The sequence below is a fragment of the Diorhabda sublineata genome, chromosome 8, assembly GCF_026230105.1.
Source record: "Diorhabda sublineata isolate icDioSubl1.1 chromosome 8, icDioSubl1.1, whole genome shotgun sequence".
In the NCBI taxonomy this organism is placed as follows: domain Eukaryota; kingdom Metazoa; phylum Arthropoda; class Insecta; order Coleoptera; family Chrysomelidae; genus Diorhabda; species Diorhabda sublineata.
The window spans coordinates 775063-790884 of NC_079481.1; the positions used below are offsets into that span (position 1 = coordinate 775063).

Genomic DNA, 15822 nt, shown 5'->3' on the forward strand with positions numbered 1-15822 from the left:
TGTAACTTGTTTTACAGGCTTTTTAGATTATGAAATTTTGAAAAAAATTGTCATTTAACTGTTTATATATACTTACCGTATCTCAGAAATTATAGAACGTAGACAATTAATTCCAAGAGTCGTTTTAAAATATGACAATCACGTTTTTATCAGGATAATATATAAAAATTCCCAACTCAAATTATAATTTAAACACTTTCGCTGCCGAAAATCCAATAAAAAAAACCTGTTTCCTTATCAATAATCGAAAATAACATAGAAAAAAATAGTGAATATTTATTATTTCCAGAAGATTTATTATACTTATACAGGGTGTCATTACAAATATTAGTATTTGAAAGAATATAACGGAATTTTTAGTAAATAATTCGAATACCAAAAAATTAATCAACTTCTTCGACTTTTGGACCACCTTGAGCTTGTTGGGATCCCATGTGGAGCTTCATCATAACAGGCGAACAATCCTGTTGTACTTCTTTCAATTTATGTTCGAATTCGTCTTTTTCGGCCAACTGATTCGAATCTAACCAAGATAATACTTCGGCGCATTTATCTTGTACCAATTTTTTATCTTCTGTAGTCAATTTATCAGCCGGGGCGTCTTCTACGGCCTACAATTCATAATTTCGATAAAATTTCGTCGTTAATTTATGTAGAAAACTGTCTTTAAATGACAAATGACGGTTAATTTATGTAGAAAACTGTCTTTAAATGACAAATGACGGTTAATTTATGTAGAAAACTGTCTTTAAATGACAAATGACGGTTAATTTATATAAAAAACTGTCTTAAAAGACAATCGACGGTTAATTTATGTAGAAAACTGTCTTTAAATGACAAATGACGGTTAATTTATAAAGAAAACTGTCTTAAAAGACAAATGACGGTAAGTTTATGTAGAGAACTTTCTTAAAAGACAAATGACGGTTAATTTATGTAGAAAACTGTCTTTAAAAGACAAATGATGGTTAGTTTATGTAGAAAACTGTCTTTAAATGACAAATAACGGTTAGTTTATGTAGACAACTGTCTTAAAAGACAAATGACGGTTAATTTATATAGAAAACTGTCTTTAAATGACAAATGATGGTTAGTTTATGTAGAAAACTGTCTTTAAATGACAAATGACGGTTAATTTATGTAGAAAACTGTCTTTAAATGACAAATGACGGTTAGTTTATGTAGAAAACTGTCTTAAAAGACAAATGACGATTAATTTATATAGAAAACTGTCTTTAAAAGACAAATGACGGTAAGTTTATGTAGAAAACTGTCTTTAAATGACAAATGACGGTTAGTTTATGTAGAAAACTGTCTTAAAAGACAAATGACGGTTAATTTATATAGAAAACTGTCTTTAAAAGACAAATGACGGTTAATTTATGTAGAAAACTGTTTTAAAAGACAAATGACGGTTAATTTATATAGAAAACTGTCTTTAAAAGACAAATGACGGTAAGTTTATGTAGAAAACTGTTTCATAAGACAAATGACAGTTAAATTATGTATAAAACTGTCTCTAAACACAAATGACGATTAGTTTATGTAAAAAACTGTTTTAAAAGACAAATGACAGGTAGTTAATGTAGAAAACTGTCTTTAAAAACAAATTATGGTTACTTTATGTAGAAAACTGTTTTATAAGACAAATGACGGTTACTTTATATAGAAAACTGTCTTTAAAAGACAAATGACGGTAAGTTTATGTAGAAAACTGTTTTATAAGACAAATGACAGTTGAATTATGTAGAAAACTGTCTCTAAACACAAATGACGATTAGTTTATGTAGAAAACTGTCTTTAAATGACAAATAACGATTAGTTAATGTAGAAAACTGTCTCTAAACACGAATGATGCTTACTTTATGTAGAAAACTGTTTTATAAGACAAATGACAGTTAAATTATGTAGAAAACTGTCTCTAAACACAAATGACGATTAGTTTATGTAGAAAACTGTCTTTAAATGACAAATAACGATTAGTTAATGTAGAAAACTGTCTCTAAACACGAATGATGCTTACTTTATGTAGAAAACTGTTTTATAAGACAAATGACAGTTAAATTATGTAGAAAACTGTCTCTAAACACAAATGACGATTAGTTTATGTAGAAAACTGTCTTTAAATGACAAATAACGATTAGTTAATGTAGAAAACTGTCTCTAAACACGAATGATGGTTACTTTATGTAGAAAACTGTTTTATAAGACAAATGACAGTTAAATTATGTAGAAAACTGTCTCTAAACACAAATGACGATTAGTTTATGTAGAAAACTGTCTTTAAATGACAAATAACAATTAGTTAATGTAGAAAACTGTCTCTAAACACGAATGATGGTTACTTTATGTAGAAAACTGTTTTATAAGACAAATGACAGTTAGTTTATGTAGAAAACTGTTTTGAAAAACACAAAATTTACCTGCTTAGCGCTAAAAATATAAGATTCCAATTGATTCCTGGCGGATATCTTTTGTCGCTGTTGTTCGTCTTCGGCGGCATATTTTTCAGCATCGGCAACCATCTTATCAATATCAGCTTTCGATAATCTCCCTTTATCGTTTGTTATCGTGATTTTTTCCGATTTTCCAGTACTGCTATCTTTAGCGGAAACGTTCAATATCCCATTGGCGTCTAAATCGAAGGTTACCTCAATTTTAGGTACCCCTCTAGGAGCTGGAGGTATTCCTGTCAAATTAAAAGTACCCAAAAGGTTATTGTCTTTGGTCATAGCTCGTTCCCCTTCGAATACTTGAATAGTAACAGCATTTTGATTATCGGCGTATGTAGTGAAAGTTTGTTGTTGTTTACACGGTATCCTCGAATTTCTTTCGACGATTTTCGTCATAACTCCTCCCGCTGTTTCTATTCCTAGCGACAAAGGAGCCACGTCTACTAGTAGTACGTCTTGTATTTGCGAGCTAGTATCTCCGCTAAGGATGGCGGCTTGTACAGCGGCTCCGTAAGCTACAGCTTCGTCTGGATTGATACTTAAATTCAATGCCTTACCGCAGAAGAAATCTTGCAACATCTTTTGTATTTTCGGAATTCTAGTAGAACCTCCGACTAATACAACATCGTGGATAGCTTCCTTATCTAATTTAGCGTCGATCAAAGATTTTTCCACTGGTTGGAGAGTCGATCTAAACAGATCCATACAAAGTTCCTCGAATCGAGCTCTGGTTATTTTCGAATAAAAATCGACACCTTCGTGTAAAGCGTCTATTTCTAAACTAGCTTCGGTACTCGAAGACAACGTCCTTTTAGCTCTTTCGCAAGCGGTTCTCAATCTCCTCAACGCCCTACTATTACCGCTCAGATCTTTCTTATGTTTCCTTTTAAATTCCTCCACGAAATGATTTACTAAACGATTATCGAAATCTTCGCCACCTAAATGCGTATCTCCGGCCGTTGATTTAACTTCAAATAGAGATCCTTCGTCTATCGCTAATATTGATACATCGAAAGTACCACCTCCTAAATCGAATATCAACACGTTTTTTTCTCCTTTCAAGTTCTTGTCCAATCCGTAAGCCAGAGCAGCGGCTGTTGGTTCATTTATGATTCTTAAGACGTTAAGACCGGCGATGGCACCGGCGTCTTTGGTTGCTTGTCTTTGGGAATCGTTGAAATATGCTGGTACCGTAACTACGGCGTCTGTTACTTTACCTGAAGAAGTTTAGATTAGATATATTCTTGGAGAAGACAACAACGAAGGAATAATAGAAAATAATGGAGAAACAACGATATTAGATCGTGGTTGGACTCTAATGTAGAAAGGATTAAGGATTAATAAAGACAGATAACGTACCTCCGAGGTAAGTTTCCGCGATTTCCCTCATCTTCGTTAAAACCATCGAGCTAATTTCTTCTGGAGCGAACTTTTTGGTTTCGCCTTTATATTCGACTTGGATTTTCGGTTTACCGCAATCGTTGATGACTCGGAAAGGCCAATGTTTCATGTCGCCTTGTATTTTGGGATCGTCGAATTTTCTACCGATGAGACGTTTGGCGTCGAAGACGGTGTTCTTAGGATTCATGGCTACCTAATAACAAATATCGAAATTAAATTGGGATAACGAAAAATATATCCAACTCCAAGACGGTAGGAAATATGTAGAAACCTGTTCAAGTGGACTGCCGATAGAGAGATAAAGAACATTCGGTATACCACTCTCTATCTCTCTCTATTCGCTTCTGATTCTTTTGCCGTTCCCGCCACTCGAAACTTCGACGTCATGGCGATCCGATCTCAATCAGCAAACCGGGATTACTCGAACAATTATGGCAGCGCCATCTATGTGTCAGTTACAAGACTTATCCAGCGATGTTATGTCTTACTGTCTTTAAAAGACAAATGACAGTTACTTTGTATAGAAAACTGTCTTAAAAGACAAATTACAGTTAGATTATGTAGAAAACTGTTTTTAAATGACAAATGACAATTAGTTCATGTAGAAAACTGTTTTTAAATGACAAATGACAATTAGTTCATGTAGAAAACTGTTTTAAAAGACAAATGGCATTTAGATTATGTAGAAAACTGTTTTTAAAAGACAAATGACAGTTAATTTATGTAGAAAACTGTTTTAAAAGACAAATGACGGTTAGTTTCTGTAGAAAACTGTTTTTAAATGACAAATGACAATTAGTTCATGTAGAAAACTGTTTTAAAAGACAAATGGCATTTAGATTATGTAGAAAACTGTCTTTAAAAGACAAATGACAGTTAATTTATGTAGAAAACTGTTTTAAAAGACAAATGACGGTTAGTTTCTGTAGAAAACTGTTTTTAAATGACAAATGACAATTAGTTCATGTAGAAAACTGTTTTAAAAGACAAATGGCAGTTAGATTATGTAGAAAACTGTTTTAAAAGACAAATGACGGTTAGATTATGTAGAAAACTGTTTTTAAATGACAATTAGTTCATGTAGAAAACTGTTTTAAAAGACAAATGGCAGTTAGATTATGTAGAAAACTGTGTTTAAAAGACAAATGACAGTTAATTTATGTAGAAAACTGTTTCAAAAGACAAATGACGGTTACATTATGTAGAAAACTGTTTTTAAATGACAATTAGTTCATGTAGAAAACTGTTTTAAAAGACAAATGGTAGTTAGATTATGTAGAAAACTGTCTTTAAAAGACAAATGACGGTTAGTTTCTGTAGAAAACTGTTTTTAAATGACAAATGACAATTAGTTCATGTAGAAAACTGTTTTAAAAGACAAATGGCAGTTAGATTATGTAGAAAACTGTCTTTATAAGACAAAAGACAGTTAATTTATGTAGAAAACTGTTTTAAAAGACAAATGACGGTTAGATTATGTAGAAAACTGTTTTTAAATGACAATTAGTTCATGTAAAATACTGTTTTAAAAGACAAATGGCAGTTAGATTATGTAGAAAACTGTCTTTAAAAGACAAATGACAGTTAATTTATGTAGAAAACTGTTTTAAAAGACAAATGACGGTTAGATTATGTAGAAAACTGTCTTTAAAAGACAAATGACAGTTAATTTATGTAGAAAACTGTTTTAAAAGACAAATGACGGTTAGATTATGTAGAAAACTGTTTTTAAATGACAATTAGTTCATGTAGAAAACTGTTTTAAAAGACAAATGACGGTTAGATTATGTAGAAAACTGTTTTTAAATGACAATTAGTTCATGTAAAATACTGTTTTAAAAGACAAATGGCAGTTAGATTATGTAGAAAACTGTCTTTAAAAGACAAATGACAGTTAATTTATGTAGAAAACTGTTTTAAAAGACAAATGACGGTTAGTTTCTGTAGAAAACTGTTTTTAAATGACAAATGACAATTAGTTCATGTAGAAAACTGTTTTAAAAGACAAATGGCAGTTAGATTATGTAGAAAACTGTCTTTATAAGACAAATGACAGTTAGATTATGTAGAAAACTGTTTTAAAAGACAAATGACGGTTAGATTATGTAGAAAACTGTTTTTAAATGACAATTAGTTCATGTAAAATACTGTTTTAAAAGACAAATGGCAGTTAGATTATGTAGAAAACTGTCTTTAAAAGACAAATGACAGTTAATTTATGTAGAAAACTGTTTTAAAAGACAAATGACGGTTAGTTTCTGTAGAAAACTGTTTTTAAATGACAAATGACAATTAGTTCATGTAGAAAACTGTTTTAAAAGACAAATGGCATTTAGATTATGTAGAAAACTGTCTTTAAAAGACAAATGACAGTTAATTTATGTAGAAAACTGTTTTAAAAGACAAATGACGGTTAGATTATGTAGAAAACTGTTTTTAAATGACAATTAGTTCATGTAGAAAACTGTTTTAAAAGACAAATGGCAGTTAGATTATGTAGAAAACTGTGTTTAAAAGACAAATGACAGTTAATTTATGTAGAAAACTGTTTCAAAAGACAAATGACGGTTAGATTATGTAGAAAACTGTTTTTAAATGACAATTAGTTCATGTAGAAAACTGTTTTAAAAGACAAATGGTAGTTAGATTATGTAGAAAACTGTCTTTAAAAGACAAATGACGGTTAGTTTCTGTAGAAAACTGTTTTTAAATGACAAATGACAATTAGTTCATGTAGAAAACTGTTTTAAAAGACAAATGGCAGTTAGATTATGTAGAAAACTGTCTTTATAAGACAAATGACAGTTAATTTATGTAGAAAACTGTTTTAAAAGACAAATGACGGTTAGATTATGTAGAAAACTGTTTTTAAATGACAATTAGTTCATGTAAAATACTGTTTTAAAAGACAAATGGCAGTTAGATTATGTAGAAAACTGTCTTTAAAAGACAAATGACAGTTAATTTATGTAGAAAACTGTTTTAAAAGACAAATGACGGTTAGATTATGTAGAAAACTGTCTTTAAAAGACAAATGACAGTTAATTTATGTAGAAAACTGTTTTAAAAGACAAATGACGGTTAGATTATGTAGAAAACTGTTTTTAAATGACAATTAGTTCATGTAGAAAACTGTTTTAAAAGACAAATGACGGTTAGATTATGTAGAAAACTGTTTTTAAATGACAATTAGTTCATGTAAAATACTGTTTTAAAAGACAAATGGCAGTTAGATTATGTAGAAAACTGTCTTTAAAAGACAAATGACAGTTAATTTATGTAGAAAACTGTTTTAAAAGACAAATGACGGTTAGTTTCTGTAGAAAACTGTTTTTAAATGACAAATGACAATTAGTTCATGTAGAAAACTGTTTTAAAAGACAAATGGCAGTTAGATTATGTAGAAAACTGTCTTTATAAGACAAATGACAGTTAGATTATGTAGAAAACTGTTTTAAAAGACAAATGACGGTTAGATTATGTAGAAAACTGTTTTTAAATGACAATTAGTTCATGTAAAATACTGTTTTAAAAGACAAATGGCAGTTAGATTATGTAGAAAACTGTCTTTAAAAGACAAATGACAGTTAATTTATGTAGAAAACTGTTTTAAAAGACAAATGACGGTTAGTTTCTGTAGAAAACTGTTTTTAAATGACAAATGACAATTAGTTCATGTAGAAAACTGTTTTAAAAGACAAATGGCATTTAGATTATGTAGAAAACTGTCTTTAAAAGACAAATGACAGTTAATTTATGTAGAAAACTGTTTTAAAAGACAAATGACGGTTAGATTATGTAGAAAACTGTTTTTAAATGACAATTAGTTCATGTAGAAAACTGTTTTAAAAGACAAATGGCAGTTAGATTATGTAGAAAACTGTGTTTAAAAGACAAATGACAGTTAATTTATGTAGAAAACTGTTTCAAAAGACAAATGACGGTTAGATTATGTAGAAAACTGTTTTTAAATGACAATTAGTTCATGTAGAAAACTGTTTTAAAAGACAAATGGTAGTTAGATTATGTAGAAAACTGTCTTTAAAAGACAAATGACGGTTAGTTTCTGTAGAAAACTGTTTTTAAATGACAAATGACAATTAGTTCATGTAGAAAACTGTTTTAAAAGACAAATGGCAGTTAGATTATGTAGAAAACTGTCTTTATAAGACAAATGACAGTTAATTTATGTAGAAAACTGTTTTAAAAGACAAATGACGGTTAGATTATGTAGAAAACTGTTTTTAAATGACAATTAGTTCATGTAAAATACTGTTTTAAAAGACAAATGGCAGTTAGATTATGTAGAAAACTGTCTTTAAAAGACAAATGACAGTTAATTTATGTAGAAAACTGTTTTAAAAGACAAATGACGGTTAGATTATGTAGAAAACTGTCTTTAAAAGACAAATGACAGTTAATTTATGTAGAAAACTGTTTTAAAAGACAAATGACGGTTAGATTATGTAGAAAACTGTTTTTAAATGACAATTAGTTCATGTAGAAAACTGTTTTAAAAGACAAATGACGGTTAGATTATGTAGAAAACTGTTTTTAAATGACAATTAGTTCATGTAAAATACTGTTTTAAAAGACAAATGGCAGTTAGATTATGTAGAAAACTGTCTTTAAAAGACAAATGACAGTTAATTTATGTAGAAAACTGTTTTAAAAGACAAATGACGGTTAGTTTCTGTAGAAAACTGTTTTTAAATGACAAATGACAATTAGTTCATGTAGAAAACTGTTTTAAAAGACAAATGGCAGTTAGATTATGTAGAAAACTGTCTTTATAAGACAAATGACAGTTAGATTATGTAGAAAACTGTTTTAAAAGACAAATGACGGTTAGATTATGTAGAAAACTGTTTTTAAATGACAATTAGTTCATGTAAAATACTGTTTTAAAAGACAAATGGCAGTTAGATTATGTAGAAAACTGTCTTTAAAAGACAAATGACAGTTAATTTATGTAGAAAACTGTTTTAAAAGACAAATGACGGTTAGATTATGTAGAAAACTGTCTTTAAAAGACAAATGACAGTTAATTTATGTAGAAAACTGTTTTAAAAGACAAATGACGGTTAGATTATGTAGAAAACTGTTTTTAAATGACAATTAGTTCATGTAGAAAACTGTTTTAAAAGACAAATGGTAGTTAGATTATGTAGAAAACTGTCTTTAAAAGACAAATGACAGTTAATTTATGTAGAAAACTGTTTTAAAAGACAAATGACGGTTAGTTTCTGTAGAAAACTGTTTTTAAATGACAAATGACAATTAGTTCATGTAGAAAACTGTTTTAAAAGACAAATGGCATTTAGATTATGTAGAAAACTGTCTTTAAAAGACAAATGACAGTTAATTTACGTAGAAAACTGTTTTAAAAGACAAATGACGGTTAGATTATGTAGAAAACTGTTTTTAAATGACAATTAGTTCATGTAAAATACTGTTTTAAAAGACAAATGGCAGTTAGATTATGTAGAAAACTGTCTTTAAAAGACAAATGACAGTTAATTTATGTAGAAAACTGTTTTAAAAGACAAATGACGGTTAGTTTCTGTAGAAAACTGTTTTTAAATGACAAATGACAATTAGTTCATGTAGAAAACTGTTTTAAAAGACAAATGGCAGTTAGATTATGTAGAAAACTGTTTTAAAAGACAAATGACAGTTAGATTATGTAGAAAACTGTTTTAAAAGACAAATGACAGTTAGATTATGTAGAAAACTGTTTTTAAATGACAATTAGTTCATGTAGAAAACTGTTTTAAAAGACAAATGGCAGATAGATTATGTAGAAAACTGTCTTTAAAAGACAAATGACAGTTAATTTACGTAGAAAACTGTTTTAAAAGACAAATGACGGTTAGATTATGTAGAAAACTGTTTTTAAATGACAATTAGTTCATGTAAAAAACTGTTTTAAAAGACAAATGGCAGTTAGATTATGTAGAAAACTGTCTTTAAAAGACAAATGACAGTTAATTTATGTAGAAAACTGTTTTAAAAGACAAATGACGGTTAGATTATGTAGAAAACTGTTTTTAAATGACAAATGACAATTAGTTCATGTAGAAAACTGTTTTAAAAGACAAATGGCAGTTAGATTATGTAGAAAACTGTTTTAAAAGACAAATGACAGTTAGATTATGTAGAAAACTGTTTTAAAAGACAAATGACAGTTAGATTATGTACAAAACTGTTTTTAAATGACAATTAGTTCATGTAGAAAACTGTCTTTAAAAGACAAATGACGGTTAGATTATGTAGAAAACTGTTTTAAAAGACAAATGACAGTTAGATTATGTAGAAAACTGTTTTTAAATGACAATTAGTTCATGTAGAAAACTGTCTTTAAAAGACAAATGACAGTTAGATTATGTAGAAAACTGTTTTAAAAGACAAATGACAGTTAGATTATGTAGAAAACTGTTTTAAAAGACAAATGACAGTTAGATTATGTAGAAAACTGTCTCTAAACACAAATGACGATTAGTTTATGTAGAAAACTGTTTTAAAAGACAAATGACAGTTAGATTATGTAGAAAACTGTTTTAAAAGACAAATGACAGTTAGATTATGTAGAAAACTGTTTTAAAAGACAAATGACAGTTAGATTATGTAGAAAACTGTCTCTAAACACAAATGACGATTAGTTTATGTAGAAAACTGTTTTAAAAGACAAATGACAGTTAGATTATGTAGAAAACTGTTTTAAAAGACAAATGACAGTTAGATTATGTAGAAAACTGTTTTAAAAGACAAATGACAGTTAGTTTATGTAGAAAACTGTTTTAAAAGACAAATGACAGTTAGATTATGTAGAAAACTGTCTCTAAACACAAATGACGATTAGTTTATGTAGAAAACTGTTTTAAAAGACAAATGACAGTTAGATTATGTAGAAAACTGTTTTAAAAGACAAATGACAGTTAGATTATGTAGAAAACTGTTTTAAAAGACAAATGACAGTTAGTTTATGTAGAAAACTGTTTTAAAAGACAAATGACAGTTAGATTATGTAGAAAACTGTTTTAAAAGACAAATGACAGTTAGATTATGTAGAAAACTGTTTTAAAAGACAAATGACAGTTAGATTATGTAGAAAACTGTTTTAAAAGACAAATGACAGTTAGATTATGTAGAAAACTGTTTTAAAAGACAAATGACAGTTAGTTTATGTAGAAAACTGTTTTAAAAGACAAATGACAGTTAGATTATGTAGAAAACTGTCTCTAAACACAAATGACGATTAGTTTATGTAGAAAACTGTTTTAAAAGACAAATGACAGTTAGATTATGTAGAAAACTGTTTTAAAAGACAAATGACAGTTAGATTATGTAGAAAACTGTTTTAAAAGACAAATGACAGTTAGATTATGTAGAAAACTATTTTGAAAGACAAATGACAGTTAGATTATGTAGAAAACTGTCTCTAAACACAAATGACGATTAGTTTCTGTATAAAACTGTTTTAGCTCTTAGCGATGTTATGTCTTACCATTGGAGACTTTAAATGTTGCGTCTGGGTATTTTTGAAATATTATAGGGATCGAAATATCGATGGTACGTTTCTAAATTGACACCTTGTATAAACTACCGATTTCGATGTTTTCAAAGTCGACTGGTTTCTCCAAAAAAGGACTATAAGATTGTAATTATCGCAACCAGATCCTTTAAACGTAAATGGTATTGGGTAGTACCATAAAGTTACGTAAAAATTGGATTCCATTTATAGAAATATTTTATTTTTTTTTTTTTTTTTCGATTTCTCTTAATCAAATCAAATTTTATCCACATACAAATATATCGTTTCTCTTACAAATAATCTTAAAAAATTTAATTTTAGATATTATACAGAATGACTCACTTGATTTTTCGCAGCGTCTCCAATCAATCTTTCGCTATCGGTGAAAGCCACGTAACTAGGGGTGGTTCTGTTTCCTTGGTCGTTAGCTATAATTTCAACTTTTCCGTGTTGCCATACGCCTACGCAGGAGTAAGTAGTACCCAGATCGATACCGATTGCTGCTACTTTACCCATTTTTGAAATACTGTAGACGAAAATCTGATTTAACTCAATTCTATAGGATCGTTAAATTAAGTGACTAGTTTCGACGTTATTGTATCTCATCAGAGTGGTGTAACGAACACTCCTGAACACCTGAATTGAAGACAACTTCGAACAGAGGGTTCATGTAGTTATATAATCAAAGTATTCGAAAACTGGGAAATATATTAGTGTTAGTACACTTTTTTTTCGAAATCTTGTTTTATAATATTATAGAGCACGAAATTCTCTATAATTTTGATAACCACGACTTTTTTGTATTAGCAAAAATAAAAGAGAAAATTGAAAGTTTATTAGAAACGTTTTGGGAATAATTGGGGGGTCGACGTATTTTCAATTTCCTCGCACTATAATGATACAAATTTTTACCGGACTAATAGGCGATTCACAGGAATTATAGGTTATATGAAAAATCGGCCAGAAATTGATGAAAATTAGTAAATTTTCCATGGAAAATATGAATTATATTTGGAAAATGTATATTACGAATAAAATTTAGTCATAAAAAATATATTTAAAACTCTTACCGGTTGTATTTGATGCCAAAAAACAGAAAATTTTATAGTTGCTTACCAGTTTTGTGACTATAATAGAATGTGAAAATCGAGTATCCAAAGTGATGGCATGCATCCTCCCACAGATCGTCTAGGTGGGGAAAATTGGGTTAATATATCTATAGATACAATTCAAGATATACAGGGTGTGCAAATTTGAAAATAACGCAACATTTTATCTTTCATTTGTGTGGGTTTGATTATTTTTAATCGGGCAATAATTGAGTTAACATTCGACAAGTATTTAATGATTTAAGATCGTAAATTCAGAAAAATTTTGAATGTTTTTTGTATCTACAATAGACAAATAATAATTCCGAACAGATTCTTTAATAAAAACTATAGAAAATTACGTTAATTTAACAATTATTTCAAACGATTTTTTCTATTTCAAAATTTGAATAATACATCTCGAAAATTCGACGTTTTTTTTTTGTAAATTTCGTTCTTATTTAATGCTATAGTTTTTTTATATTAAAATATAAAATTAATTAGAAACGCGTCTATAACGTTTTTTAATAAAATTTTCGAAACGATTCAGTTGTTTTGATCGAAATATATTCGCCGTTGGAAAATTCTTACTTAAAATTCATTATAAATCAAAACGAGAAAGTATAAAAAGCTAAAAATACTCGACGTGTTTTCAAAATAAACCCGATAGAAATTTGAAACGTGATTTCAACAAAATTAGATTACAAAAATTATCTAGACGTTATATTATAGGTAGGCGACAAAGTAATTTCATTTTTTTTTTAAACAAAAAATAGTTTTTAATCAATTATAAATCTGCCATTTTGTTTAATGACCTTTTTCCACCCTAAAAATACCGCGCTCGTAAAAAAACTGAACCAGGTCATCGTCAAAGTTTGACAATTCGAAGAATTCTACAAATTTCGAAATAAATGGTAATCAGACGGTGCTAAATCGGGGTTGTATGGGGGAAGCCTTGCCGATTCGACAATTCTGGTCGTTTTTCCTTGATTGCTCCGTCCAATTTTATTAATTGTTGATAGTAAACATCAGATTTTATAGTTTGGTTCATTAAAAATACCTCAAACGACACAACAGCTTTAGAATGCAACCAAAATGGTAGCATTAGCTTTTTTCGTTGTTTTTCGGCCTCCCGCGCGATTTGTGCTAGTTCATCGTGTTTATTCGAATTATTTTACTCTACAGGATCCATTTTCCATCACCAATGATGATTCTTTTCAAAAAAGGATCAGTTTCATTTCGTTTAAGGTTTAAGTCCAAAGCAGCGACACATCATGAAAAAAAAAACAACGAAAAACATACTTTAACTAGTAGTAGTTAATATGAAAACATTTTTAACCCGAAACAACGAATCAGGGTCGTTAGAAATACTTCAAATTGAGGTCTTGTTCTGATCATAACCTAAAATTATAATAATAATTCATATAATCCAATTCATAACCTAAAACTAGATTTGTAGGTTATAAATATTAGTTAAAACGTACATTTTGTTCTGATCATAACCTAAAATTATAATAGTAGTTCATATAATCCAATTCATAACCTAAAACTAGATTTGTAGGTTATAAATATTAGTTCAAACGTAAATTTTGTTGTGATCATAACCTAAAATTATAATAGTAGTTCATATGATCGAATTAATAACCTAAAACTACATTTGTAGCTTATAAATATTAGTTCAAACGTAAATTTCGTTCTGATCATAACCTATAAATTAGTAGTAGTTCATATAATCGAATTAATAACCTAAAACTACATTTGTAGCTTATAAATATTAGTTAAAACGTAAATTTTGTTCTGATCATAACCTATGAATTAGTAGTAGTTCATATAATCGAATTCATAACCTATAACTAGATTTGTAGGTTATAAATATTAGTTAAAACGTACATTTTGTTCTGATCATAACCTAAAATTATAATAGTAGTTCATATGATCGAATTCATAACCTAAAACTAGATTTGTAGGTTATAAATATTAGTTAAAACGTAAATTTCGTTCTGATCATAACCTATAAATTAGTAGTAGTTCATATAATCGAATTCATAACCTATAACTAGATTTGTAGGTTATAAATATTAGTTCAAACGTAAATTTCGTTCTGATCATAACCTAAAATTATAATAGTAGTTCATATGATCGAATTAATAACCTAAAACTACATTTGTAGCTTATAAATATTAGTTCAAACGTAAATTTTGTTCTGATCATAACCTATAAATTAGAAGTAGTTCATATAATCGAATTCATAACCTATAACTAGATTTGTAGGTTATAAATATTAGTTAAAACGTAAATTTTGTTCTGATCATAACCTATAAATTAGTAGTAGTTCATATAATCGAATTCATAACCTATAACTAGATTTGTAGGTTATAAATATTAGTTCAAACGTAAATTTCGTTCTGATCATAACCTAAAATTATAATAGTAGTTCATATGATCGAATTAATAACCTAAAACTACATTTGTAGCTTATAAATATTAGTTCAAACGTAAATTTTGTTCTGATCATAACCTATAAATTAGAAGTAGTTCATATAATCGAATTCATAACCTATAACTAGATTTGTAGATTATAAATATTAGTTAAAACGTAAATTTTGTTCTGATCATAACCTATAAATTAGTAGTAGTTCATATAATCGAATTCATAACCTATAACTAGATTTGTAGGTTATAAATATTAGTTAAAACGTAAATTTTGTTCTGATCATAACCTAAAATTATAATAGTAGTTCATATAAACAATTAAACGATAATCTATACAACTTAAACGACATTTTATCAGTAATTGACTCAATTTCGTGAAAATTTCTAAGGCTAAATGGAGTTTTCTCTTCAATTCGTTACTTGCAATACCAATCAAATAATTTCCTTTAGATAAATCGAGTTCTCGTTTCAGCGCCATCTCTTGGTTCAATAGCAATACTAAACGTACATGGAAAAAAACAGTTTCATGTCTGATTTTGGCGGCATATTTCAAATACAAATCTCACGATCAGTTATTTTTCGAAATAATTCAAAAAGATCGTGATCGTAATCATGCATCCATCAAATGAAGTGATGACATACTTTAACTAACCTCAAAAAAGACCCCAAACCTTTGGTTTTTTATTTAAAACACAACGGGCCGGAATGTTTTAAACATATTTCCAAATTTCTTCATATTTTGCCCTTAAAACCGATCCGATTTAACCACTTTAATCGAATCTATAAAAACTGTTACGTTTATTGGCATCTCTTTTTTCAAAATAAAGTTGTTTCACTCTAAATAGTTTGTATGGAAACGCCTGCTTCGATCGAATATTCGAAATTTGATCACGTGTGGCAACGTCGCAAAGTT

The 15822-nt window shown here is 28.7% G+C and overlaps 1 protein-coding gene across 1 annotated transcript; it reads right to left on the reverse strand.

The window, feature by feature from the left end:
* Positions 1-253: 253 nt before the first annotated feature.
* LOC130447192 (heat shock 70 kDa protein cognate 2-like) lies at positions 254-12529 on the reverse strand. The gene is made up of 5 exons (XM_056783872.1): positions 12459-12529; positions 11731-11914; positions 3813-4047; positions 2424-3670; positions 254-611 (listed from the first exon to the last, which is right to left on the reverse strand). The coding sequence occupies exons 2-5, from the start codon at positions 11902-11904 to the stop codon at positions 384-386; spliced, it is 1884 nt and encodes a 627-aa protein (XP_056639850.1). The 5' UTR covers positions 11905-11914; positions 12459-12529; the 3' UTR covers positions 254-383.
* Positions 12530-15822: the final 3293 nt, after the last annotated feature.

Excerpts from the sequence above, each read along its gene's own strand:
- LOC130447192 (XM_056783872.1), bottom strand. The coding sequence starts at position 11,904 with ATGGGTAAAGTAGCAGCAATCGGTATCGATCTGGGTACTACTTACTCC. Across the intron at positions 4,048-11,730 it reads GAGACGCTGCGAAAAATCAA|GTAGCCATGAATCCTAAGAA; the intron begins GTGAGTCATTCT and ends ATTTGTTATTAG. Across the intron at positions 3,671-3,812 it reads CGCGGAAACTTACCTCGGAG|GTAAAGTAACAGACGCCGTA; the intron begins GTACGTTATCTG and ends AAACTTCTTCAG.